Below are 26949 nucleotides of genomic sequence, written 5' to 3'. Positions count from 1 at the left end.
TGTTTTAAGTCAAATTATATACTATACCCAACCATAAACAAGAGTTCACTTTCCCAGCAACTATAAAAGTAACTTCAACAAAGATCTTTCAGGAAAAAAAATTTTTTAAACGGGGAAGAGTAAAACAACAGAACATTCCATTGATTTTGGAGTAAGCTACTGAGACATGACATAAAATCTGAGTTTTATACTTTTTACAATTGTAAATATTGATGATAAATAAAATTAAGGATAAAACTGAATTACTTTCTTCTTAACACAAAGATCGACTGTGTCCAACAAACATCTCCCCAATTAGATAGAATGGTGACTAGCAGAAACATTCCACTTCCCCACTACCACATCCCAACAAGAAATCAGAAGGAAAAATTTGCTCATTACTCCTTTTAATGAAACTGATAAATTGCCCCCGCTGATGTCAAGAGGTGGTAAGAGAAGGTACTCAGAATTCAGCTACAAGGTAATAGTTTCAAAGAAATAAAGAAAAGACAATTTCTGTAGCCTCAGCACTAATATTTCTAAGTGATACAAGTTACCAACTTTAGTGCACATATCATCAAAGATGCCCCAGACAATTTTCTTATTCTCACTTATTCTTCTTCTCTTTTCCTTTCTTCTATTTTCTCATTCCTATTCTCCTACCCTAAGTCAATCAACCAACATTGTACCAGAGTGCTGAAAATACAAAGAAAATAATGAAACAGCCCCATCCTCAAAGAGCTTACATTCTATCAATAAATCAAAGCCATCTCATGGGTTCAAATACAGTCAACTCTGGATCATATAAATATACTTTATGATTACTGGGGGGAAATTATATAAACCAATATTATTCTCATGCTCAAGGATCACAAAACAACTCTAATGAAAAAATCTAATAGTGCAATTGAAAAAATCATTCTTCAGTACTTTTCAAGGGAATATGATTTTATCACTGTGGGAACTTCACCTACCCTGCATGAATCATAATACCTCCAAACTTTAAGAGATTATGTTCAAGAATTATCAGTTCATCGCTTGGTACCAAATCATTGTGTTAATGAAGCTCTTCCAAGCCTTTGATGTCTAGATGAGGTGTCAAAAGAGGTAAAGATATAAAAATTATAAATTTTAAAAAACAATCATGAATTAATTCCAAAATCAAATATCTGATTGTTCATCTCCATTAGCATAGATAATTGAGAATTAGTTATACAAAAAACATGTGAATTGATAAAAAAAAGAAGTCAGTGCTTAAAACACTAATATAGAAAATCAAGTAACCTAAATCAATCCTTGGTTTTCTTCATGTTTTACCATGGTGAGGGAACCAAATTTTTTTAAATATGTACTTTTTTTTACAATCAGGAAGCTTATGTTAATAGTTTTTCCATTCATCTATTTTTTTAAGCCTTTTGTTAAAGCAGTCATAAACTTCTAATTGCTGCCTTTTAAATGATGATGGCAAAAAAAATTATGTAAGATTAAAAGAACCTCAAGTGGCCGCCTCACATGAACAATTTTAAAACATAATCTTTTGTGACTTGGAAGCAATTTTCAATCAAGATAAGCAAAGGCTTAGATTTTTACATTATCAAACAAATACAAATTTTTTAAAGTAAAAAGGTGAAACTTTAAAAGACTGGAATAAAAAAATGACATTATTTCACTGCTATAAGGAACTCTCAAATGAGTAAACTCCCTCAACCTACACAAATCAGCATCTTCTCTAACCTTACAGTTTTAAAGAGTTGTCTTGATTATGAAGAGGTTAAGTGACTTGGCAATATGTGTCAGATGCAAGACCTGAACAAAAGTCTCCAGAGCTTCATGTTCTATTCTCTATCAACTAAGCTATATACTGTCTATCAAAATGTGCTCAGAACAAAATTCTTACAAGGTTTAAAATAAAAAAAAAAACCAGAACTCTACTACATTTATTCATGCAAAAATATGAAGAAAACTCTACTCATAATTTTTCCTAATTAAATATCATAAGTATGTTGATCTGGATTGTTAGAATTCTTCAACAGGAATTACCTATTGCAATAAAATCAATGATCTATTAAAGAAAAATACCATACCTGTGTCAACTTGGAATCTGGAGATGCCAAGTTTGATCAGTTTGAAAGTTGGAGACCCCAAGTTTGTCCCTGTTCCTTTGAGAATTGGCCTGAGGTAGGTCTCAGACTTAGCCTTCAGAGTGAATAATAGACCTTAAAAGTACTTGATTAACCCCAGCTTAGGTGGGGCTAGCAGACCTAGCAATACCCTTTTAATCTTGAAAGTTTCCCCCATGGTATCAGAGATCCATTCCCTAGCCAACACCTGGGCAGAGACTATCCTTTTAGAATCTATTGTAATTAGGCCACTCCCCACTACCCTAGCCTCTGGCTATGGTTTCATTCCCAAACCTGTTTGTATCCAGTCAAGTGTAGTTTGGACACTCTCATTTCCTTATAGCCATGGTAATATGAATGAATTATATTTCCCTGTCCCTTAGTTCCCCAAAAGGTATATAAATTTCCTCAAGTTCTATTGTTCCTCAGAGACATCATCTAGCAAGGTGATCCTCCCAGGGATATGTTCCCAGAGTCCTAGGATGTAGGCCCTGTAAAGTTCTTGACTCTGGGCTCTTTGTAGCTGCCAAATATTGGACCTAATCCTTTCCTGATTAAAGACTTGGTTTTTCTGACTACTTAAGTAGTTCTCTTTTTTCCAAGTTAACACCTACCTATATGAATAAAAAAATCTGAATTCAATACTACAAAATTCCACTTTTAAAAATGTATTAACCATTCATTTGTATACCATCGCCGGGTATTGGAAAATCCATCTATGAGCAACTGGTTATTCCAAATGATCAAAATGTATTTTTACTTGCTTTTAACTAAGTGTACCAATAAAATATAGTTTTGGCATGGGCAATGTACCCCCAAAACCACAGAAGTGTTTCAAGCAAACCTTAAGCAGGGAAATTCCTTTGCTTCTTTCTATCTTCTTTCTATCTTTTTTTATCCTAACCCAAGAACATCTGATAACTCCTATAAGATCCTGGAAAGGATTATCCTCCTTGGATCTTCCTTTACATTTGAGAGGGACAAAAAGATACACCTCCAAGCTATGTCTTGATACCATCAGGTGGTATCTAAGACATCTACCTGTCATGTGCCCTAAATTATAATGGTCACTCCTTATGTCTTTAGGCAAATATCCCCCCTAGAGTCATATCTTCAGAGTGGCACAAAGTCACGTCTCCATGGTTGTAAAGAGTATAAAGACCCCAGAAATCAAGTCCTGGGGAGAACATCTTTTCCACCCATGCTGTTCCGCTAGGAGGCAGTCTTCCTAGCCAGATTCAACATTACCTGCTATTGCTATAGGAGAGGGGTGGGAGGAGGGGAGGGAAAGAACATGATTCATGTAACTATAGAAAAATAATTCTAAATTAACTAATTATATAAACTTTTTTTAAAAAATAACTTCTAAATCCATAAATTTCTCTTTTTACTTTTAAGCTAAGTTTTGGAGTCTTGCATCCTTGCAAAGATACCCCTTCCCAAACCCCAGGAGTTCACCTCAAGCCCCCAACAACATTTTCTGTCACTGAAAAAAAATTATGAAATATCCAACATATAATCTAAAGTGCAACTTAAAATACTTGAAGGCATGCTAAGATTTTAAAATATTTAATTACATAATCATTTTAAAGTGATATAATCCCACAACCATCTTTTTTAATTCAACTCTTTCACCAAATCCATGCTTACTTAATTGACACTAAAGCACATAAGTATACTATACTACACTTTACTATAGAGTACCAAAAAACTTTTTAATGGTTACCTTGTTCAAATGGTTCATTTACAAGCTTTCAAAAAGATCTGATGTTTACACCAATATTCTTTCTTATACTTCTTTCACACAGTACAAAATTGCCTTTAAAATAATATGAAAGTTGCACAAGTTTATATCTTATGTTTTTCATTGTCAAAGCACTTTACTCAGAAGAGTAATTAGTCATTATGGCAGGTGACTATAGATCCACATTGGATGATTACTTCAGGTACTAAATACAAGGTTAACAACTACTATAAATCTATTTAGTTTCACTTAAAAGATCAATTATATATGATGCTAAGGAAAAATATTCTATATTAGACTTCTCACTTTGATATAATATTTTATAAAGATAATTTTGAACACTGAAAGAGATTTTAGAAAAATGCAGCTTAAGGAAAAAGCAGCCATATTTTCCTAGTGATCAAGAAATTGATCCAGGCAACTTCATCTTATTCCCAAAAATCAAACAATGATCTAAAATTACTTTAATTTCCCAAATTATTCCCATTGTAAAATCTTTTTTCATGGTAAACTATTAAAATAGCTTTCTAATATGTACTGATTTTTTTTTTAATTTAGGAAACAAGCTAGTTTTTCCAAGAACCACAATTCATTTGAGAAAACTATCAAGATTACAGATAGGCAGAGATGGAAAACCAAAAAATATGGAGAACAACCTTTAACTTGTCAAACTCCTCACAATAATATATGAGAGTTACTGTGGGTCCTTATCCCATCATTCTGCCATCTACTAATGATTCCTCCCTTTGTACCTCCTGATTCACTTCTCACTTGAAATTTCAAGACTCCTAGAACAAGGTGTCAATATGTCATGTTCTGTACCCCAATTCTGAGAATTAGCTCAACTGTAATATCCTGGGTTAAATGGAAAAAATAAATATGATATGTTATTCTCCATTGCCCAGCAACAGTACTGCTTCTAATCAGCTTGGTTCCTCACCCCAGCTATTTTATATCTCCTCCACAACTATCACCACCACCACAGCCCTATATAAATGCTTCTTCCCTCGATGTGCCTCTATCTGACCAAAAGCTACTCTCAATGGGTGAATTCAAATAAACTCTGCATTGATTTTAGAATTTCAGGCCTGCCTATCTGGCTATTCCCATCTCCTCACAATATAAAACAATACCACAAGCAAAACATCATAAATATTAAACAGAGAGAAGAATTTTGAGTTAAATTATTATGGAAATTCAGCTATGCAAAAATATAAATAGAAAGGCCATACGGTTAGCAACTTTTTCCATGCAATATTCTTGCACAGAACAATAAAATAATTTGCCAAAATTAAATTGCCAGAAAAACTATTGACTCTCATATGATTTCCCAAGAAAGCCTCATATCTCCTGATCTCCCCAACAAACAATAAAAATTTTCAAAAGGAAATAAAATTGCTAGGAATTCTCATGAGAATAAAAACTCATGAAAAAGCCAATAAACATATGGGAGATGAGGTCAGATAGAAAAAATTTTAAATATGAAATAAAAAACAAGGAGAAAAAAAAAGTCAGTTACAAAATTCAAAAACAGCAACCAAAGCAAAACAAGAAAATCCAAAAGATACATTTAAATAGCTTGGGGACATGCTCAAGAAGATAAAAGGAGAAAGAACATGTCTAAAAAGAGATAACAAAACTTAGCAAAATGGAAAATATATGGAATCTGAAATTATTTTTTTTTAATGTTCTGAAAAACACTAATGGCACAAGAGAAGGCATGCAAAACACAACTAATAAAGTGAAAAAACTAAGAAAATAAACACTAAAAAAAGATTTTGAAATAATGCATATAAAATAATAAATTTGGAAGACAACTCAAAGTAAAGAAACTTCAGAATTATGGAGCCATGGGAAATATGAATAATCCAATTACAACAATTCAGAAATTATAGATGAAAATTTCTTTCTACTAGAAAAATCAGCAAATACAAAAAATCTCCAAAAGAAAAAACAAAAATTCAGCACTGTGAAAAACATTGTAATTAAAAAATAACTTTGTAATTAACAATAACAGTTCAATGAAGTTCTGTCTTCAAGAAGAAATAGAAAATCAATAATGCTAGCACATACCATTATTAGAATATAATTTTTAAAAGACATAAAAAGCCATTAATTTGATCAATGGTAAATAAGCAGGACTAGAAATAATATAAAATACTGTTAGACTAAAATTAATATAACTCCAAGTATCATATTGTATAAGATTTATTAATAATCACTCGACGTAAAAGAAACAAAAAGACAAAAATAAAAGCAAGAGTAAATAAAGCTTTCACAGCCTCTTTGGAGGAAAAAAGAGGGGCAGGGTCACACAAAATATATCCTCCCTATGTTAGCACATAATGAGAGGGAACATAGGAAACTTGAATTTAGAGTTTTAGGGAGCAAATCCTAATAACACAATATCTAATATGCATTTTTTTACAAATGCATGAAAAACCCACATAAAAATTAATAATATTCTTGAACAGAAAATCCCTAAGGGAGAAAACATTTTGAATTTTTTATTTCTGGATCATAGGAAGTTTAAATAATGTGATGAAAACATAGATATACATAGAAATTCAAAAATTATTTACTGAACAATATCTGGATTATAAAATCCAGTTAGAAATATTAAGTAAAACAACAGATTAACTGAAAAATGATAATACAACAGGTACATATCAAAATCTATGGGCTATCACTTAACTAATACTTAGAAGCAAATTTATAGCACAAAATCATGAGAGTGAAAGAAAAATTCAATCAAGTCTGCATTAAAGAAATTAGAAAATTAACACAGCAATGTAGGAAAGGTAAGAAAAGGGTATAGAACACAACAATGAAAGCAGAAATTCATAAAAATAAAAAAGAATAAAATAAATAAAACCAGAACATAGATTAATAGCTTACAAAGTGAATCATAAAAATTAGGGAGAAAAAAATCAAAGAAAAAAAGGCATTGAAAAACAGGAGAGGACTTTACACTTTCTTTTGCTCTTGTCATCAGACTACTAAACACAACTGCATGGTTATAAATTTGAGAAATCAAATACTTTCTACAAAAAACATATTAAAATATTCAAAACACAAAATATAGAAGGTCAAATCCAATTACACAAAAAGAAATCAAATAATCCATTATTAAGATGCAATCAAAATATTGGATTTGGATTAGATGGATTTACAAGCAAATTCTGTTACCTTTTCACAGAATTATACACATACACACACACAAACATACAAATAGACTAATTCTAAATAAAGTATGATGTCCAGTTCTTTTATGGAGTAAATATGATTTCAAGCCCAATCTGGAGAGAAAAATGAAGAAAACCATCAGCCAATATTATGATTCTCCATGGAAAATGTTGAAAAAAATATTTGGAGTTAACAAAATATAAGTATTCATCAAAACTGTGTAATTAAAATCTATTAAACTAAAAAAACTACAATTCCAAGGACCCCATTCTCTTCCTGTCTTTATGTGCTAACAATAACAAGATATAAATTCTGTGGAGTTCCATCTCTCAAGCTCTTGTCTTCCTGTCGAGGCTATGGTGGAGTGGGCTTTTTGAGCAGGTAGAAAAACTTAGTCACATGGTTCTATTTTGTTAGATGAACTTTATAAAATATATTTGAAGTATCGGACATTAATTTAAATTCTATATTTATGGCAACCACAGAAGTGGGGTTTAGAACCCTTAATTCTCTCTGAGTAGATTAGTTTGAAAAGAAACCACATTTCTCCTGCTGTGGTCTCTCTTCAGCATTTTCCCTACTGCTGCCTATCCTGCCTCCCTATCTAATTGCCTGGGGGGACCTTGTCAAGCCATTGCTGCTGCCTGATGCTGCTGATTGCTGCATCTTTTAGAACACACAAGCTGGGAGTCCATGGAGCCTACCTCTAAGGAAATGGGAAAGTATAAATCCATCTTTCCCTTACATTGCCAACACCTCAGTGCTTGCTGGCTGCTTGCCTTGGAAACCCAGGTGTGTTTCTCTAGGGCAACAATTAGCCTCCTAAAGGGTTTTTACCTAAGGAGACACTTCTACCCTCTTAACTCCCTGTCCATGTGTGTATTTTAATAAAAACCCAAGATTTTGAAATTTTGTTTGAGAAAATATCTTCAAGGAAGATGCTTGCTAATTCCTAAATCCAGAGAATGATCTGTTGCAGAAAGATGTCAGAAAACCTACATTACATCAAGAAGACCAAGAATGAACTTTGGATGTGGTTGATGGAACTAAAGTTTGATTAAACATGTATTGTAAATGTACACTTTTATGACAAAGGGGATTGCCCCTAATTTGGCCTTTTTGTCAATGCGTCTAGAAAAACATTGGTTTTGCTTTCTCTCTTTTCTATTCCTCCCTAACTATTGTAATTTCCTCTTAGAAATTGAATATTGTATACATCTGTAGTTAGAAATGCTTTAGGACTACAAGATGATTATGTTAAATGATCAATGGGGAGACTAGTCTCACAATGATCATGGGGGGGGGGGGTGAACTTTAAAATTACTCCACTCTACTTAGACAGTACTTTAGGGGAAGATAAAGATGTAATCTCCTGATTGAACAATGAAGGTACTTAGTTCTCACCTTATAGTGAAGCTAGAATGTTAAACCAAGTGTATTTTTAGAACTTAATATAAAAAGATGTTAAGTACCTATAAAGGTTAAATTAATCACAAAAAGGTCAAGTAACTAACAAAAGGTGAACTTTGAACAAAAAAGTGTTAAGTAACTCAAAAATCTAAACAAAGAATGTGAGAACAAAAGAATGGGCAGTCCTGGAGAAAAGTATCTGCTGTGATTGGTAGATGTGAAAATTTAGAGGAATCACAAGGGTGAAAAGGTCTATGAGCAGCCTGAGTTCAGTTCAGGTGAGGAACTCAGCCTGGAGGAGCTCCCTCAGACAGCTTCCTTGAGAGACTCTCCTGGTGACTTGGGTAAGACTAACTTACTTTCCCTTGAGTTCAGGGAGGTCACTTTGGCCAAGGCCTTTAATTCCTGCCTGGTTCAGACTGAGCCATAGCAGTTTAAATTAACTTTCCTCTCCCTCTCTCTTCTCATTAATTCCTTCTCTCTATATTAATTAAAATCACCATAATTCAAGCTGACTTGGGTATTTTATTATTTGGGATTTTCCCTGGCGACCAAATTAATTTAGATTTTAAGTCACAGTGCTAAAATTATCTTTACATGTGACAGGGGAAGCAAGCTGCTCCCTGGTGTTTTTTACCCCTTACCCCTGGGAGGAGAGGAAGGAAGGTCACTCTTCTAAACTATAGACAGGAAATAGAACTGCAAGCATGGCCCACTTCATGAAAGAGCAGTACATTATCTATTTCAAAAGGCTCCCTCTTTTAGGATGTCTTTTCTTCCTACTGTTCATGGGTTCACTGGTCCTTGTGATTAGCTAAAATAATTCTAAAATTCAGGGAGAAATTCATCTCCCTACACACCCTTGCCATTCTGGCCTACCCAGGCCCTACAACACATCCAATATGGGATTCCTTACACACAGTGTGGATTTCTCCCTCATTATGGGAGATCCCAGAAGTGAGACAAAAGGAATCTAGATGGATGATGATGTTGGGGAGGGGAAGGAACTTTAAAGAGTCTGGAGGTGAAATTTTTAAGCCATTTCAGAATTCATTGTTTTATGAAAGTCTCTTTATTCGAATTAGAAAAAAGGGACTCTTGAATTCAGTGCCTGTATCCTGTCACATATATTGCATTTGCTGATTGCTTGTTTCAATATTTTATTTTGCTTGTTGTTCTTTTACACTACAACACTTTAAGTTACTGTGTTTTGACAATTAGCTATATGTACTGTTACATTGTCTTTATCTGTACCCCCTATATGACAGGACTGGAGAAAATACCATTGTTAATGTAACTTTGAGTTGTTTGTAACAAGAGGTAGGGTCCATTTAGTAGCTGAAGTGAAGTGCTATAGCACTATTATAAAGCCCACCTCCACACTTATAAAAATGTAATGGATGAGACATATAAAGACTTGCCATATACAGCTGTTACAGTGTCATCTGGGAGGTGGGAAGGTTTTCATAGGGGGTGTAGCACCTCTGGATGGCTCTTGAGAAGGGAGCAATACCCAAGTAACATAGTGGCTTCTGGATAGTTTTTTCTATTTTTAACTCTTCAGCTTACTCTATTCCTCCATCAGAATGATCTAAGATTCATGGTGACATTTTAGACCCAAAAAGTTTTCTTGAATAAGCTGCTATACTACTGTTTTCTTAGTGAAAGTTAATGTATTCTAAGTTGATCCATGTGTTTGTCAACACCCTCCTCAGGGGGATTACATAATTATAATAAAAGTTTTTCTTGTTTGAGAGTAATTTTAGGATAAGAAACTTGCTAGGTCCCAGAATCCAGGAAATGAACTGCTTGGAGAAGGCACCATGGAGACACCTACAGAAATCTCACACTGCACTGAAAGATCCAGAATGAACTTTGGGATGTAGGGAAATTGAACTGTGAGGGGTTGAATGCATTTATTTTGAATTAACACTTTTATGCCAAAGGGGATCGATTGGCTTTTTGTCCACATGCCTAGCAATCATTGATTTTGTTCTCTTTCTTTCTCCTTTTATCACCAAATTATTGCAATATTATGTTTACATGATCAATTGAGAGGATTAGTCTCCCAAAGAATACCAGAGGAAATTGTATAATTAGAATCTGTAACCCAAAAATTAAAATATAATTCCCAGCACCCCACTATCTTCTTGTCATTACATGCTGACATAGACAAGATATAAATTCTGTGGAATTCCATCTTTCACACTCTTGTCTTCCTGTTGTAGGTTTGGTGGAGTGGGCTTTTTGAGCAGGTATTAGTCACGTGGTTCTAGTTTGTTAGATAATAAACATATAAAATATAATATATGAAGTATTGAAAATGAATTTAAAACCTATATAACAAAGCAAGACATAGATAGATACAGTCAGACATATATCAGGAATGCAAATACAATTGATATTAATAAAATGTGATGTCACATTAACAATAAAAAATTTAAGTATCCTATAATATATATAGGAAGGACCTTGAACAAAATACAACCACCATTTATATTTAAAATACTAAAAAGCAAAAAATTGGAATTTTTCCTTAGTATAATTTTTTACATATCAATATAAAACAAAAAAGTATTATTTTCAATTGAAAAACCAGAAACATTGATACCAACTTTATTTCTTTAAATGGCACCAAAACTGTACAAATCATATAATCAGAAAAAAGGAGGAAATATAGATCAAATAACTTGCTATTATTAATTGTGGAGGGTTTTTATTTGTTTTACCATTTTATGGTTTTATTTGAGATTTTCATTCTTTATATTTGTTGCAATCATTATTTTTTTGAAGAATTAACTTTTAAAAATAGAAAAACAAAGGGGGCAGCTGGGTGGTTCCGTGGATTGAAAGCCAGGCCTAGAAATGGGAGGTCCTAGGTTCAAATCTGACCTCAGACATTTCCCAACTGTGTGACCCTGGACAAGTCATTTAATCCTCATTGCCTAGCCCTTACCACTCTTCTGCCTTGGAGCCAATACACAGTATTGGCTTCAAGACAGAAGGTAAGGGTTTAAAAAAAAATAAATTAAATTAAATTAAATTAAAAAATAAAATTAAAAAAAAAAGTCACTGAAACAAATCTGCCAACATGAAGGATTTTATCTAGCATGTTTTATAAAAATAAAATTATATCTACTTTTGAAATTGATGGCAAAAGCTATTTAAATAATTTACTAACAACATAAATATATCACTTAGCAATATAGTACTGAAACAAATTTTTAATAAAACATAAATATCTTAAAGAAATTAAGAAATACCTCTAGTTCAACTAGAGCTGCAGTCACTGCATCTGTTGCTAGGGCACCAGCCTGTAGTTGTTCAATAGCCTGCAGAAAAAGTAGGTAGCAACTTCATTTAAAAAACTGACTTCATGACATCAATAAATTTTTTTAAGGATTTATATTTGTAGATTTAAGAGCTGGATGGGCCCTTAGAAATCATCTAGTCTAATCTTCATTTACAGATGATTAAACTGTAACACTAAGGTCACATGGACAGGTGAAGTTTAAGATTCAATCCTAACTCTTTTGAATCCTATGCCAATGTACTTTCCAATATATCATACTGAACATGAAGTTGAATCAATATAAGTTCAAACAATATGAAATCATAAAATGATGTGATTTTCCTGTCCCATACTTAATAGCTCCATTTAAATTCTGAAGCCTTTTATTCCTAAAATTTGTAGGTGAAAATTAAGTTGCCAGAACTTTTTATTGCAATAATATCTTCAGATAATAAAGAACATTTTAATGAAATATAGCTACTTTTAAAATGTAAATGTATATTATAAAAATAAGAATTATAACAAATGTGTCTCTAATCAAGGGCAATAACAATTTTTCAATTGTTGGATTGGAAGGAGTTGGATTAGAATATCCTGTAAGGTCCCCTCCAGCTATAAAATTCTACAGTTCTATACTTCTCTAAAATCGAACATAATCTACAGCTATTATATATTTCTTAAGTATACTTCCCTCAAAGTGAAATATGACTCAGATAATAAATACATGCTTGAATTTGAGACATGAGTTAAAAAGCAAAATAGTTTTAGTAGCATTACAAAAAGTTACAACTCCCCACCTTCATCTTTACCATTTCATATATTCCCTATTAAAAAAAGAAAATCAATTGTAATTATCTTATTCAAAATTTACAAACTGGATTTCAATCAAAGCAAAAGATATCTGTCTTTAATATACTATAATGACAGTCGGTCTCTGTAAATGAGACAAGACCAAGAAATCAATATTTATTTAATTTAGTATGTCTAATTAGCATCATTTGCATAAAAACTATTGGGAAAAATGCTTGTAAAATTAGTATAGTGAAGATCAAAATGAAAACAAATCCAATAATTCTTCTAATGTGATCTAATATCCCATGTTAAACATTCAACAATATACATTTTTTTTAAATAGTAAAACTTCAAAAAACCAAAGGAAAAATTATAACTGAGGCAGAGTGAACAGTTAAAACAACCATAAATGACAATGAGGTTGCTATGGCACAAACTAAGTGATGAGAAACAGAAGGAAAAATACAGAATAATTTCACAAACATAAGCACCACTTTTCATTTTCTTTTTTGGTAATATCCTTCAGGGGAATAGAGTAAATGCTTTTAAACTGCTTTCCCTGCCATTTTTATAGAATTTCGTGTTTTTCCAGAGTGTTACAGAAGGATATGTGTGTACTAATGTACAAGAGGTGAAGAGGGAGCCTAAAGTAATAAATCAATTCCAAAAACACATACTTTAATCCGGGGGTAAAAGAACTAGGATTTGAAATAAAGTCCCACAAATATGAGCAAAACAACTTCACGGAAGAAACCCAAAATGTTTCATAAATAAGGCCCTAGTAAATTTAATTTCAAGGGAAACAATTTAGCAATATACAAAACAGAAAAGCTTTAAGAAAATCTATTCATACCTTTTGGCAAGCTCTTTTGCACACATGTTTATATTCTTTAGCTTTGGATTCAGAGTGATAACCTGCACCTGTAGGAGAGAATATTGATCAATATTCTATCGGATAGTTCAAAATGTATAAATGGTCCTTTCAAAACTAACTGTCTCCCTAGGACCTTCCAGTAACAATTACAGAAAAATAAGCAAGAATGATGTCTTAAATTTTATATTAATATCTCTCTAAAGAGGAATCATGGCATAGTAGATAGAGCTGGCCTTTGAATCAGGAAGACTTAAAATCAAGTCCCACCTCTGACATACCAGCTGCTTAACCCAGGCAAGTCAACTTCTCGGCCCGAGACAACTTTCTAAGCCTGCCAGCTACAGATAAATGCCAAGTTTATGGAGGAAATTTTCCCTTACTAGGTGTTTGCTAAGTTAATTAAATCAAAGATACAACTTCTGAGCTATACTAAGATTTACAAAGTATTTTCCTACAAACAAGAAGTGTATCATGCTCATTTTATAAATGAAGAAACTAGGCTCAGAAAAATAAAGTACTCACATAATTAGATGTCAGATCTAGAGTCTCAACCCAAGTCACCTAACTCCAAATCCAGTCTTCCTGCCACCAAGTTGCCTCCCCAGTACTTTCAATATACCAGGATACAACCTCAAAACAAATCACATCAATATCCATTATTAAGTGCCCAATATGAGTAAAGTACAGTGCTAGGGAGTGGAATTTTTAAGAAAATTATATAGTTCTAAGCTTCAAGCAGCTTACTGTCTAAGAAGGCACAGGGAAACATAGGTACAATATATACACAATATATATAGTATAAATACAAAGTAAAGTGTGACTCGAACAATAAAGAAATATAACATATTCAAAGTAAATTTGAGAAAAGAGAGAACACTTTCACCCTGGTGAGGACAAGGTAGAATAAAGGAAGGCATAATGGATGTCAGAGAAAAAAATTCAGCCACGAAGGGTCTGAAGAGGAATTGTATTCCAAGGCAGTGAGAATAAGTTTAATAACACATGGGGCAGAAAACAATAGTACTAGACCAAAGAATGGAAAAGAGTCCATTTTGGCTTAAACATATATTTATGAAGGAAAGTAATGTGAAATAAGGCTGAAATATTTTCAGAAGCAAGGAATTTCATTTTTTTTCTTATTATTTGCAAGAGGAAAGCAATGAACATTTTTGAATAGGACTAAAATGGTTAAACTTTTATATTAAAAAATTATTTTGAAAGGTTGTGAAGGATGGTCTAGTGAGGAGAGTCTAGAGGCAGGGGGCTAAAAGTAATTTACATAAGATACAAGAAAAACTTAACTAGAATAAAGATAAAAAGACATAGGAAAGGGCAGAATAAAGCCAGTAAGAAAATTAAGCAATCGACGAGATATGAAGGGCAAAGCTGAAGAAAGAGTCTTGAGATAACCCACAGGTTTAGAATATGTAGAACTGGGAGTATGGCAGTGTCATAAGAAAGAGGAAAGTCAGGGTGCAGCTGGGAAGCTCAATGGATTGAGAACCAGGCCTAGAGACAGGATACCCTGGATTCAAATCTGACCTCAGACACTTCACAGCTATGTGACCCTGGGCAAGTCACTTAACCTCCATTGCCTAGCCCTTACCACTCTTCTACCTAGGAACCAATATACAGTATTGATCCCAAGATGAAAGGTAAGGATTTCAAAAAAATAAAATAAAAATAAAATAATTTTTAAAAAGGGTAAAGTCAGTTTAGAGTTGAGTTCAAATTTGCATAAATTAAGATTGATGCCAGGAAAATATCATGTGAGGATATCAAAATACAATTAAAAATCCAGGAACAGAGATTAAGAGAAAGATGGCAGTTAGAAATATGAATCTGGAAATCTTATGAATAAACATGATAATCTGACCCTTTGCATCAAAAGACAAGAATGTAAGAAAAGAAGCGAAGACTCTGAGGAGCTGAGGGGCTCAGCAAATAGAAAGCCAGGCCTAGAGTCAGGAAGTCCAGGGTTCAAATCTGACCTCAGACACTTTCTAGCTATGTGACCCTCCTGGGCAAGTCACTTAACCTCAACTGCCTAGCCCTTATGGATCTTTTGCCTTAGAAGTGATAGTATCAATTCGAAGGCACAAAGTAAGAGGCTTAAAAAAGAGAAGCCCCTAGGTCAATGATGGTGAATCTTTTTTTTTTTAAACCCTTGCCTTCCGTCTTGGAGTCAATACTGTACATTGGTTCCAAGGCAGAAGAGTGGTAAGGGCTAGGCAATGGGGGTCAAGTGACTTGCCCAGGGTCACACAGCTGGGAAGTGTCTGAGGCAAGATTTGAACCTAGGACTTCCCATCTCTAGGCCTGGCTCTCAATCCACTGAGCCACCCAGCTGGCCCCTATGGTGAATCTTTTAAAGCCAGTGCCAGCCCAACTCCCACTCTACCCCTGAGACCAACTTCCCTACCTGCTCCCTCCAGAGTCTGTGTGCTGTACCACTCCCCCACCAAGTGCTGGGCATGCCCTGCCCCCTTCTTTACCTGGACTGCTGGGCAGAGGGGTAGTGATGTGTGGAATGTCCTCAGCAAGTGTAGAGAGGGGGAGTGGAGTGGCTTCAGCATTCCTCTCCCCTCCAGTTCTGCCACCTGTGAGCCTCCCACCTTAACCACTGTGCACTCCCACTGGTTGCTGGGCAGAGGGGTAGGGAGGCACAGTGGAGAGGGAAGTGGGGAACAGCTCCGCCTGAGTCCCTCTGCCTTTCTAGTAAGGAACACTGGGGTGAAAGGGGGTTAGGGGAGGGTGGCTGTGTGCCCACAGAGAGTGCTATGTGTGCTATCTTTGGCACCTGTGCCCTAGATAGAACCTTGAAGAACAATAAAACAGAAAACTCAGGTGGAACACTATGAACAAGTTAAGTAAATTAAGGAAGAAAGATCAGACAGTTAAGCATACCAATAGAGAGGAGTGTTATGAGAATCAAAATAAGAGAAAAATATGTGAAAGAAGATGAACAATAGTGTCAATGCAAAAAAAGTCCAAGCTGGACAAAAACTGAGGCAAGGCTATGTATTAGATTTACATTTAAGAGTTTATCATGGAAAACCTTTGAAAGAACAGTCAGAGTAAAAAGGCAGTCAGAAGCCAGATTTTATAGTTGAGAACTGATTGGATTCTGGAAAAGTAGAGGTAGGGATTATAGATTATATTTTCCAGAATTTGGCAGCAGAAGAGAGATATAATTTGAGAGCCTTAAGGGACTGCAGGATTAAAGACAAGTTATAAAAGGAAATGATTAGGCCAAGTGTTCTGAATAGAATTGGGATTGGGAATTGGGAATTGGGACAGCTTGGAATTGGGAAAATTATCAAATTCTGTCTTAGACTAATATGCACCTATGGCTATAATTCTTAATCTCTTTCAGCTCAGGTTCCTTATCTCTGTAAAGAAATAATACCTGTAGTCACTACCTCACAGCATTACCATAAAGCTGAAATGGAATAACATATGTAAAGTACTGTGGGAAGGGAATTCCCCTCCCTGATATGTCACTTTGTTTGAAATCATCAACCAGGGACCTGAAGATCCTTTAACATTGTGATGTGCAAGTATGGAGAAACCCCCAGAGAAAGAAAGTTGAAACCAAGGGGACGAGAAATGGATTCCACTGGCAACACCTCCACTGGGCGATGTCAGGCAAATTAAGGAACTATGATTGGTTCCTGAGATGTGCAATGGGAGAGCTAGTGGATGAAGGAAATTGCTTATGAGGTGAGATCAAGGCACTGCTCTCGCTCTTGTGCTTTTCTGGCTGAAGCTTGGAACCTGAAGGAATCGCTGTCAGTGGTGAGCTTCAATCCATCAATCAACAGAGAGGGTATTAAGCTAAGCAACTCTTTACCTCTTTTGTACTCTCTTTACTATCACTACATTGATGTAATAAAACTACTAAAGCTACTAGCAGTCTCATAATATAATTTTAACTATTACAGTACTTTGTAAATTTTAAAGTGTTATGAATGTCAGCTATCATTTCATAGAAATAAAATCTAATCTATCAAACTCAAGATTATTATTTGGTAGTTGCTAAAGTTGGTTCTGAAAGAAAGCAGAGTTTACTAATACAGGTACTGAGAAAGCTCAAAGCCTCTTCACAAGTTTATCACCTACTCCAAAGGCAGAGAAGCAATTCAACTTAACTTAGAAGCTAAGAACTTTTCCTTCTATCAGAAAAGCAATGCTGGATAGTAGAAAGAATGTTGGACTTGATATAGGTTTACTTTTTAATAAGCATTTAAACTTCTACATTTTAATTAGCATTTAACTTTGCTGAGCCTCAGTAATCAGTAAAAGAGGAATACTTCTATTTCTATTACATAAGAAGTCATAGGGTTATTGTAAAGATAGCATTTTGTAAACTATGAGGTACTTATAAAAAGGTGGGCTACTAATTAACTTACTATATTTACCATTCACTTAAAAAAGGTTCTCCCTTCTTAATAAAAACTTTGTTCCAGAGGTTACTGAATTAATTCTCAAAAACTATAACCAGTTTATTTTGATTTTCTCTTTGATAAAGGGCATTTAAGAACATTTTCCTACTTAGGTACAAGGGAAAAACCAACCATATTCTAGCCAGTCATACCTCAAAATAACATTTCATTAACAATAAATTATGTTCAATTATGTCCAACTCTTTGTGACCCTATGGACCATAGCATGGAGGACTTCCATTTCCACTATCTCTCAAAGTCCAAATTCATGTTCATTGTTTCCATGACACTATCTATTCATCTCATCCTCTGCCATCAATCTTTCCCAACATTAGGGTCTTTTCCACTGAGTCGTGTCTTCTCATCATTTGGTCAAAATATTTAAACTTCTGTTTCAGAATTTGACGTTCCAGTAAATAGTCTGAATTAATTTCTTTAAATATTGACTGATTTGATCTCCCTGCTGTCCAAGAGACTCTCAAAAGTCTTCTCCAGCACCACACTCAGAACTGTGAATTCTTCCCTGCTCAAATTTCCTAATTGTAAAACTTTCATAGGTATACATTGTTACTGGAAAAGCCAAAGCTTTAACTATATGGACTTTTATCTCTACTTTTTAGTATGCTTTCCAAATGTGCCATAGCTTTCCCTCCAAGGAGAAAGTGTCTTTTAAATTCATAGTTACAGTAGCCATCTGCAGTGATCTTTGAGTTCAAGAATATAAAATCTGATTCTGATTCCATTTCTTCTCCCTCTATTTTCCAGGAAATGATGGGGCCAATATGCCAAGAGCTTGGGTTTTTTGTTTTGTTTTTTTTATGTTAAGCTCCAAGCCAGCTTCACACTTTCCTCATTCATCTTCATAAAAAAGCTCCTTAATTCTTCTCACTTTCTACAAGAGGGATATCATCTGCATATCTGAGATTTGAGACTATTGGTATTCCTCCCAGCAACTTTAATTTCAGCTTTTGATTCATCCAGTCTAGCATTTCACATGATGTATTCCACATAGTAGTTAAATCAATAAGGCAACAAAATACAGCCTTGTAATACTCCTTTTCCTATCGTAAACCAATCAGTTATTCAATGTTTGGTTCTAACTGTTATTTCCTGACCTGCCAATGAGTTCCTCAGGAGACAAGTAAAATAATGTGGTACTTTCATCTCTTTGAAGACTTGCCACATTTTATTGTGATACACACAAAGGCTTTAGTGTAGTCAATGAAGCAGAAGTAAATGTTATTCTGGAACTCCCTTGCTTCTCCCATAATCTAGCAAATTTTGGCAATTTGGTCTCTAATTCCTCTGCCACTGGAAAAAAAAAAACTAGCCTTAACTTCTGATAATTCACAGTTCACATACTTACTGCTGAAGCCTAGCTTAAAGAATCTTAAGCATAACTTTGCTAGCAAGTGAAATGAGTACATTTGCTTAGTAATTTGAACATTCTTTGGTTTGCCAGCTTCTTTAGAATTGGACCATAAACGGATCTTTCCCAATTCATTGACAGTTGAATTTTCCAGATTTGCTGGCATAGGAAGCACAGTACTCTGAGAACATCATCTTTTAGTATTTTAAACAACAGCTCAATTAGAATTCCATCGTCTCCACTAGTTTTACTGATAGCAGTAAAGACCACATGACTTCACTCTCCAGGATGTCTGCCTCTAGATAAGTGGGCATCTATCTACTACACCACCTAGCTAACCCATTAAAAGATGAGTCTGCCCCAAACATCTGACTTTTCATGTAGGGACAAATTGTCCAAACTGCATAGTCTACTGTGCCTTAACAAAATTCATCTCCTTTCATTAATAACTGACTAGAAATAATCATCTAACTTAATCATATGTACCAACATTTAGGCTTTTAATACCTTGATTCCTGTGATCAGGGATTATTAGGTACACACCCTGAGACATCAGTAATTTCATGTCTGTGATCCAATGTCAGATAGAATAGTTGTCATTACCCCTTAATCCATGATTTGGCTAGTTAGGAAAGAAATACAGATTCAAGGGAAGAAAAGGTCTGCCCTAATCCTACAGTCTAGATCTTACTAAATAAAGAGGGTTACCTTTCTGAGATATCTACCCAAATGACACACTTCTGCCTTATTTGTCTCCGTTACTGCCATCCATTGAGGTTGTTGCCTCACTCAAGATTTAGCCTTCTTGAAGTCCCTTGGTAATTCCCAAAATCTCTTACACTGAAAAAACAAATATATAACCACTCTAAAATCAAAGCACTATATGATATCAATTATAAAAAAAATAAAAAGCAAAGCAAAGCACTAGAAGTGATCACACATAAATCTCTTCTCCCTAAGGTACCTTTTGTCAAATTCCTTACATCAAGTTAGCCTATACATGGACATCTACATGCTAGATTAGGTAACACATAAACTAAGGTCCCTTCTACCTCAGCTTATGATCCTTTGAAAAACCAGTAAAAAGTCCTACTTCCAAACCATCCTTCCCCATCATCTTTGATTTTTAAGACCATCAAACCCAATCTAAAGACTGGCAAAATAAGCTATCAAACAAAAGAGCCAGATGACAACAAAGACATATCTTTTATCCTTTTCTGCAAGATCACATATATGTAACTATGAATTTAGTAAAGTAGAAGTAGTCAACACAATAATGAACTTTCAAATCACAATATACAAATGCACAATATAAAATATCATTATTGAATTAGAATATTAGATAGCATCTTTCTAATGCAGGAAGCCTTCAGTCAGACTTTGATCCCATGTGGAAATCTAACTGACTATTATATAGGTATAGAGATCTTTAAATGCTCATAAGCACCCAGCATGATAGAAGGAAGACTGTGCTTTTATTCACTTTCATTCATCACTTAAAGGCACCATATGTTCTTAATTAATTACTTGATTCAACCAAGGGTTAACTATCTTAGGTCCTAGTTAGGCTATGGGCCAATCCCAATAAGTTACCATGTATTAGAAGCACTAAATTCCCCAAAGTGGCTCAGCTCCATGCCCAGGCATCAGCAAAGAATAGCAATCAATTCACAGTTAATATGTCCAGGAAATAGGAGTTTTACATTGTTTCAGGCTAATATACCTCTGTAGTCTATATTTCCTCTCTATACTTCAGTAATTTAAAAACAACAGAAGTGAAAATATAATACAGAAAAAAATAAAACAACTAAGAACTGAGACACCTGGTTCTAATTTAGGTTCTACTATCAACTAGCTATATAATTTTGGATAGTTCATTTCACTGGGTTTCTTGTCTCTTCTATTAAAAAAAAAAAAGGAACCATCTAAATGATTTTGGAAGTCCCTTCTTTCTAGCTTGATTTTTTTGTCTCACTAAGATTACAGAATTTTTCCTGAGTATACAAAAACTGTTTTCTACAGATTGATTCATAAAACATCCTAAATTAAATATTTGAAAAATTCACAATCCTATACCTCTTTCAAATTCTTTTTTAGAAGCTTTCATTCTTAAACTTACTTCCAAACATGACACAATTCAACATTATAAATGTCTTCAAAACTCTTCTCATATCTTACCTGCATGCACCAACACAAATCCTACACGCTTCTCTTTATGGGGTAATTTTGTTTCATGCTCTTTGGCTGTTACCTTAACAGCCATAACCTGAGATGATTTGGAAGGCAGACCTTCTGCTGAACTTATCCCCTTCTCCATGATCATTCTCCACAATTATCATCTTCTATTGAAAACATTGCATATTTCCAGTGAAAAGTAAACTCAGAAGAGGAATCACCCTAAAGGAAAACCAACACAGATGTCACATATTTCCACCACAAAACATATTACTATTGTAAACTCATGCAAAGATAATTTTATACAAAAATCTGTTTTAGTGTTAGAATTTTTACATATTTATATTTTCTAGCATCTAAAAATAAAAAAGAAAATCAAGCATGAATCTTATCACCCAAAAATTTTGATCTTAATATACTATAGATTTTTCACCCACTATATATTATATTGCCCTCTATTGTATCAAATTTATCTTTACTATCACTTTCTCCTGGATTTTACATAGAAGGAATAGGAATATTGACTAATAATAATGTTTCTTCAGTCACCATTTTTTAACCCAGTATTTTTCTATACTTTGATTTTTACATCCACAACATCTCTTGCATATATCTTAAATCTCACTATTCATAAAGGTAGAACCCTGGTTTACATCCCCCACAACATTTGCCAGATCTGTTGTAATAACTTGCTAATAGGTCTGTGGGGTCTCAAGTGTCTTCCCAATCTAACCCATTCTCCATAGTTGGCAATTTGATTTTCCTAAAGTTTAGGTCTTATCATGTTACCCTTTGACTCAATCAACTTCAGTTATTATTATCTTTAAAATAAAATTAATTCCTGTGGCATTTAAAGCTCTTCACAAGCTAAACCTGTTTTTTCCTTTTCTAGTCTTTTTACATATTCTTAACCACATCTTTTTTCTCTTTACTGTTATTTCTGCCTCCTGTATAATCACATCCAAAACTGGGACTTTTAAGAATCCAAATATGATATCCCACTATCTATGATGGAAAAAAGTCATAATGATTTTTATAAAATTTTCCATTTTTCTTTTGTTTATTGTTCTTCTATTTTCATCCTTAAATGTCCGTGGGTTGATTTTCTTTAAATGGATGTCATGCTAACTTTTTTCTTTTATGGAGGGTATAAGAAGGGAACCAGGCTTTTGTAAATGATATGCAACAATTTTCACAATTAAGTGAAATATACACAGAAAAGAAGATCCCACATGCTTATAGTTTTCTTGTTATGAAAAAATGTAGTTCAGAAAGACAAAATACCACCTTGCAAGACCATTTTTTTTTTAATAAATAAACCCTTACCTTCCATCTTAGAATCAACACTAAGTATCAGTTCCATGACAAAAGAGCAGTGTAGACAAGGCAATGGGAGATTAAGTGACTTGCCCCAGGTCACACAGCGGGAAGTCTCTGATGCCACATTTGAACCCAGACCTTCCAATTCTAGGCCTGGCTTTCTATCCAATGAGTCACCAATCTGCTCCATAGGATCATTTTCAAAAAGGGAGCCACCATCCATATATCAAAATCATTCAAGATTACATAAAAGAAAAATTTTTTAACTGTGTTTAATGATTTTTTAATCTTAAATATCAGATGATGCCCAAAAGAATATATCTGAAGTATATGTACTGATGAACTAAGTCAAATGCCTGGCCATCCAAATGCTATTTAACTCTTAAAAATCAAGCATTTATAATTTTGGTTTCCCTGTGTATATTGTTAGACTGTTCTCTTTTCAGTAATCATGGACCACACTAAGAAAATCCTCTAATATTCTGGGGCTTGATACAATGAGTGCAAACCTTAAAATTTCTTAGACTTATAAATGTTGGAAATTTCACCATTGGGAAATTTCATACTTGAAAAATTTCCTATTGATAGTGGGAACTCTATTGGAATGTGAACCCCATTGGCATGGGAGGTTCCTCCTCCTCCCTTCTTAAGATTACTTTAGGACAGAAACCTTTTTCTGAACAATGGAAAGGGCTTTGTCCTATACTTATGCATAGAACAGGAATTTCTTTGAGTCATGATTGATTTTAGAATTGATACAATAGAGATACTTGGAATGACAGAAGCAGGTCTTGGAAAATACAATTTCCACCCCACTCAGTCCTAACAGGATTTAGGAAGGGCTGCTGCAAAGGATCAAGATTTAATTATTGAGAATATGACCTTCAACAGACATGTGCAAAGCCACAGACCTCTGGGCGGTCCTGGGTTAAGCTAGAGCCACCATTGGCACAGGGAAGACATGGACAGTGATTGGTAGATGTGAGAACTGAGGGGAGGGAACTTGGATGGTTTCCTTAAAGATAGAGGGGTCTGAGGACTGAGGAGGGTGGGTTGGAGAGGTTTTTGGTCTGAGAGGTGGTGCTTTGAGAGTTGGCTCTGAAGGAAGCTGGAGGTGGAGGCCCCTGAGACTGTTTCTCCATTTTGGTCACGTGAGTAATAGGGACTGATCTCCTTTCTTTGCCTCAGCTATCTAAGGGCTTGGGCCTTTTGGCCCAGCCTAAACAGAAGGGGTATTTAAGCCCTATTCCCTTCTTACCCCTTTCTCTCTCCCTCTCTCTCTCTATCTCTAATTCCTTTCTTCCTCCTGTTTGTAATTAAACTCTATAAAAGGTTGACTGCTGACTTGAGTTTTCATTTAGGAATTACATAGCTGAATTCGTTGGCGACCTTAAATTAATATATATCAGTCTTTTAAAGTGATTTCCTTGTCACATGAGCACGTTACCTACAAACAGAAGCATCTGGAGAACTTTACCATCAATGGAAAGGCCTTGTTTCATTTTTAACTTGTCTTCCCCATTAGATTGTGAGCTCCTTGAAGGCAGAGTCTGTTTTTTTCCTTTCTCACAGTACCTGATATATGGCATTTAATAAATGCTTGACTTAACTGAATTAATTCATGAATGACACATTTGGCAAGCATACATCTCCTGAAATTTTATAAATTTATATAAAAATTTTATAAATCTTATAAATAAAATACATTTATAAGAGATTCTTTTTGGAGTTTAAGCCTATATTCTCTTATACCAAATTAAATGTTTGGTAATAATCAACAATAAACAGAGGAATCTTGAATTCTATATACCTCTTAGTCAATTGTGTGCACACCTGATGATCTCTGTCTTAACACTATACCTCTCCTTTACTCAAACCAAAGTAGGAGGAAGGCACACTGGGGAAAAGCTGACTCAGAGGGGAAAAGTATAACACCCCTCAGACTAAGATATTCCTGATCCAGGGACTGCTCTGGGGTCCTCACTACTGTCCTGAGATTACAGAAAGGGCTCTAGTGCGCTGTAACTCAAAGACAAAAGACCTAACTTAAGAAAGAAGTCAGTGTAAAAACCTAGGGACCAAGAAAAAAAGAACTGGGGTCAATCATTCAAACTAAAAAATAAAATGGAACCTGATCTTGAAGGCGGCTCCAATTTAGGAACTTAAGCTGGAGAGATGAGTAAATAAAAGATAACAATATTTAGTATAAAGAATTATTAGAGTTAGGAATTTCCTAAAATTAGTGTGTAACTGAAAGCAGTGTCTTAAAGGAAAAATGAATTTTCCATAAGAATTACATTAATATTTAGATGAAGCAAAAAGTTAAAAAATGAAATAAAAGCTCTAAGGAAAATAATTGTAAAGAGGAAAAATAGCTTAGTAGAATACTAAACTTTGCCCAAGCAGTAGACTCTCCCCCAAAGAAAAAGAAATCAAATAGAAATCAACAACTCCACAAGGCAATAAAAAATATCAGAAAAAAAATCAAAAGACTAGAAAATAGCATATAAGATATCTAATATTAAAAATAGCTGACAATGGCTGAGGGAGCAGCTGGGTGGCTCAGTGGATTGAGAGCCAGGCCTAGAAACAGAGCTACTAGGTTCAAATGTGGCCTCTGATACTTCCCAGCTGTGTGACCCTGGGCAAGGCAGTTGACCCCCACTGCCTAGCCCTTATCGCTCTTCTGCCATGGAGCCAATATATTATTGATTCCAAGACAGAAGGTTCACCTTTAGAGCCCAGGGAGTTTCCATCTCCAATTTTCACCACCCTAGAACTATCTGAGATTCCCCAGTATATATCTATAACTTTGATCTATGGAGTTCCTGTTCTCACTGCCAGATTAAATTCATTCCTAATATCCTATGTTGGAAATCTGAATATATTTCCTTATAAAAACATGATCACAAAGGTTGGCAAGCGTATATAGTATTGTTTTAGGTATTTTATAGGATTTTGTATTTTTCATTTGAGGGAATGAAGGGTAAAGAGGTAAGCTAGTGACAGGGTCACAAAAAAAAAAAGGAACCAAAATAAGTGGTAAGAAACAATACAACAGTGCTCCCTTCTAAAAAATACACCAAATTAATCATAACTAAATGGAAATGCAGAAAAAAAAGTTATCAGTCCAGCCTAAGTTGGCATAGGGAGACAAAGATGTCTGTAGACACTGGGGGAACATGAGTGTGCCATGGGAGATGCACTCCAATGTGCAAGGAAAGGCTTTGCCAAGAAAAGATATCAGATCCATCCTGGGGATATGTGACAGGGACAAATGCCAACTGAAGTTTTGTCACTAACTACCCAGTTTGGGGTCACAAATCCAGGGTAGACTGAGAAAGGAACCTATGCTAGTTGAGTTTGTGTTTATCTTAGTATTTGCTTGTAGATGGTTTTGTAACATTTTCTTCTGGTTCATGTCTTGAATTTCTTTACCACCACAAAAAGCCCTTTGTGGTGGGATTCATTTTTTGCTTGCTTATACCATCTTTCTGACTTCAAACTTGAGGCTAGGGTTGGGCTCTGCTATACTTCTTGAGGGGTAGTCTGGGCTCATCTCATTTTCATGGGAGTATTGAGTGTTCATATTCCAGGTCTCAGGAAAAGGCTGGGAACTAGAAATTTTAAAAGATGTAAAGAGAACATTTTTACAAAAAATTAAAAAGGATTTTTATAATTGAGATGAGAATACTTGAAGGGGAAAAATGAAAAAGAAATGAGGCCCATGAAACAAAGAAATGGAAAGAGAATTAACGGCTTGGCACAAGAGCTATAAAACCCTGCCCAAGCAACAAATTCCCTAAAAATTAAAATGAATCAAATAGAAGCCAATGACTTCATGAGACATGAAACAAAGTCAAAAAACTAAAAAAATAGAAAAATGAATGGTGAGGTAACTCATAGCAAGAACTGACATAGAAACAGATAAAGGGGAAAAAAAATTTTTAAATCATTACATGAGGGGCAGGTAGGTGGCTGAGTGGATTAAAAGCCAGGTCAAGAGATGGAAGGTTCTGGGTTCAAATTTGGCCTCAAGACTATTCTTAATTGTGTGATCCTAGGTAAGTCACTTAACTTCAACTGCTTCTGTGCTGGAACCAGTAAGTACATAGTATTGATTCTAAGACAGTAAGGTCATGGAGCTTTAAAAAAAAAAATCATCGTACAACTTCAATGCCATAATCCCCCCCAAAAAAGTCTAAACATATTTCAATAAATCTTGATCTCTTAAAACCAAAGG

At 34.6% G+C, this 26949-nt stretch overlaps 1 protein-coding gene across 19 annotated transcripts in view; it reads right to left on the bottom strand.

Moving 5' to 3' along the window:
• Nucleotides 1-26949, bottom strand: part of TASP1 (taspase 1) — a 255250-nt gene that overhangs the window by 216121 nt on the left and 12180 nt on the right. For 18 of the 19 annotated variants that reach the window (XR_008915611.1, XR_008915612.1, XM_016427708.2 and 15 more), the window contains exons 2-4: nucleotides 21390-21608; nucleotides 13377-13444; nucleotides 11703-11771 (exon numbers count right to left, since the gene is read on the bottom strand). Coding sequence is in view for 16 of the 19 variants with exons in the window: in XM_016427708.2 (XP_016283194.1) it covers nucleotides 11703-11771; nucleotides 13377-13444; nucleotides 21390-21534 (282 nt within the window). In the remaining 3 variants the exon portion in view is untranslated. Of the gene's footprint in view, nucleotides 1-11702; nucleotides 11772-13376; nucleotides 13445-13919; nucleotides 14542-21389; nucleotides 21609-26949 lie in introns of those variants that run through there. The other variant, XM_056813881.1, reaches the window with a different exon arrangement.

This window comes from Monodelphis domestica, chromosome 1 (genome assembly GCF_027887165.1).
Source record: "Monodelphis domestica isolate mMonDom1 chromosome 1, mMonDom1.pri, whole genome shotgun sequence".
NCBI lineage: Eukaryota > Metazoa > Chordata > Mammalia > Didelphimorphia > Didelphidae > Monodelphis > Monodelphis domestica.
Note: the sequence above shows the minus strand (reverse complement) of the source record. Positions and strands in the feature narration are given on the sequence as shown.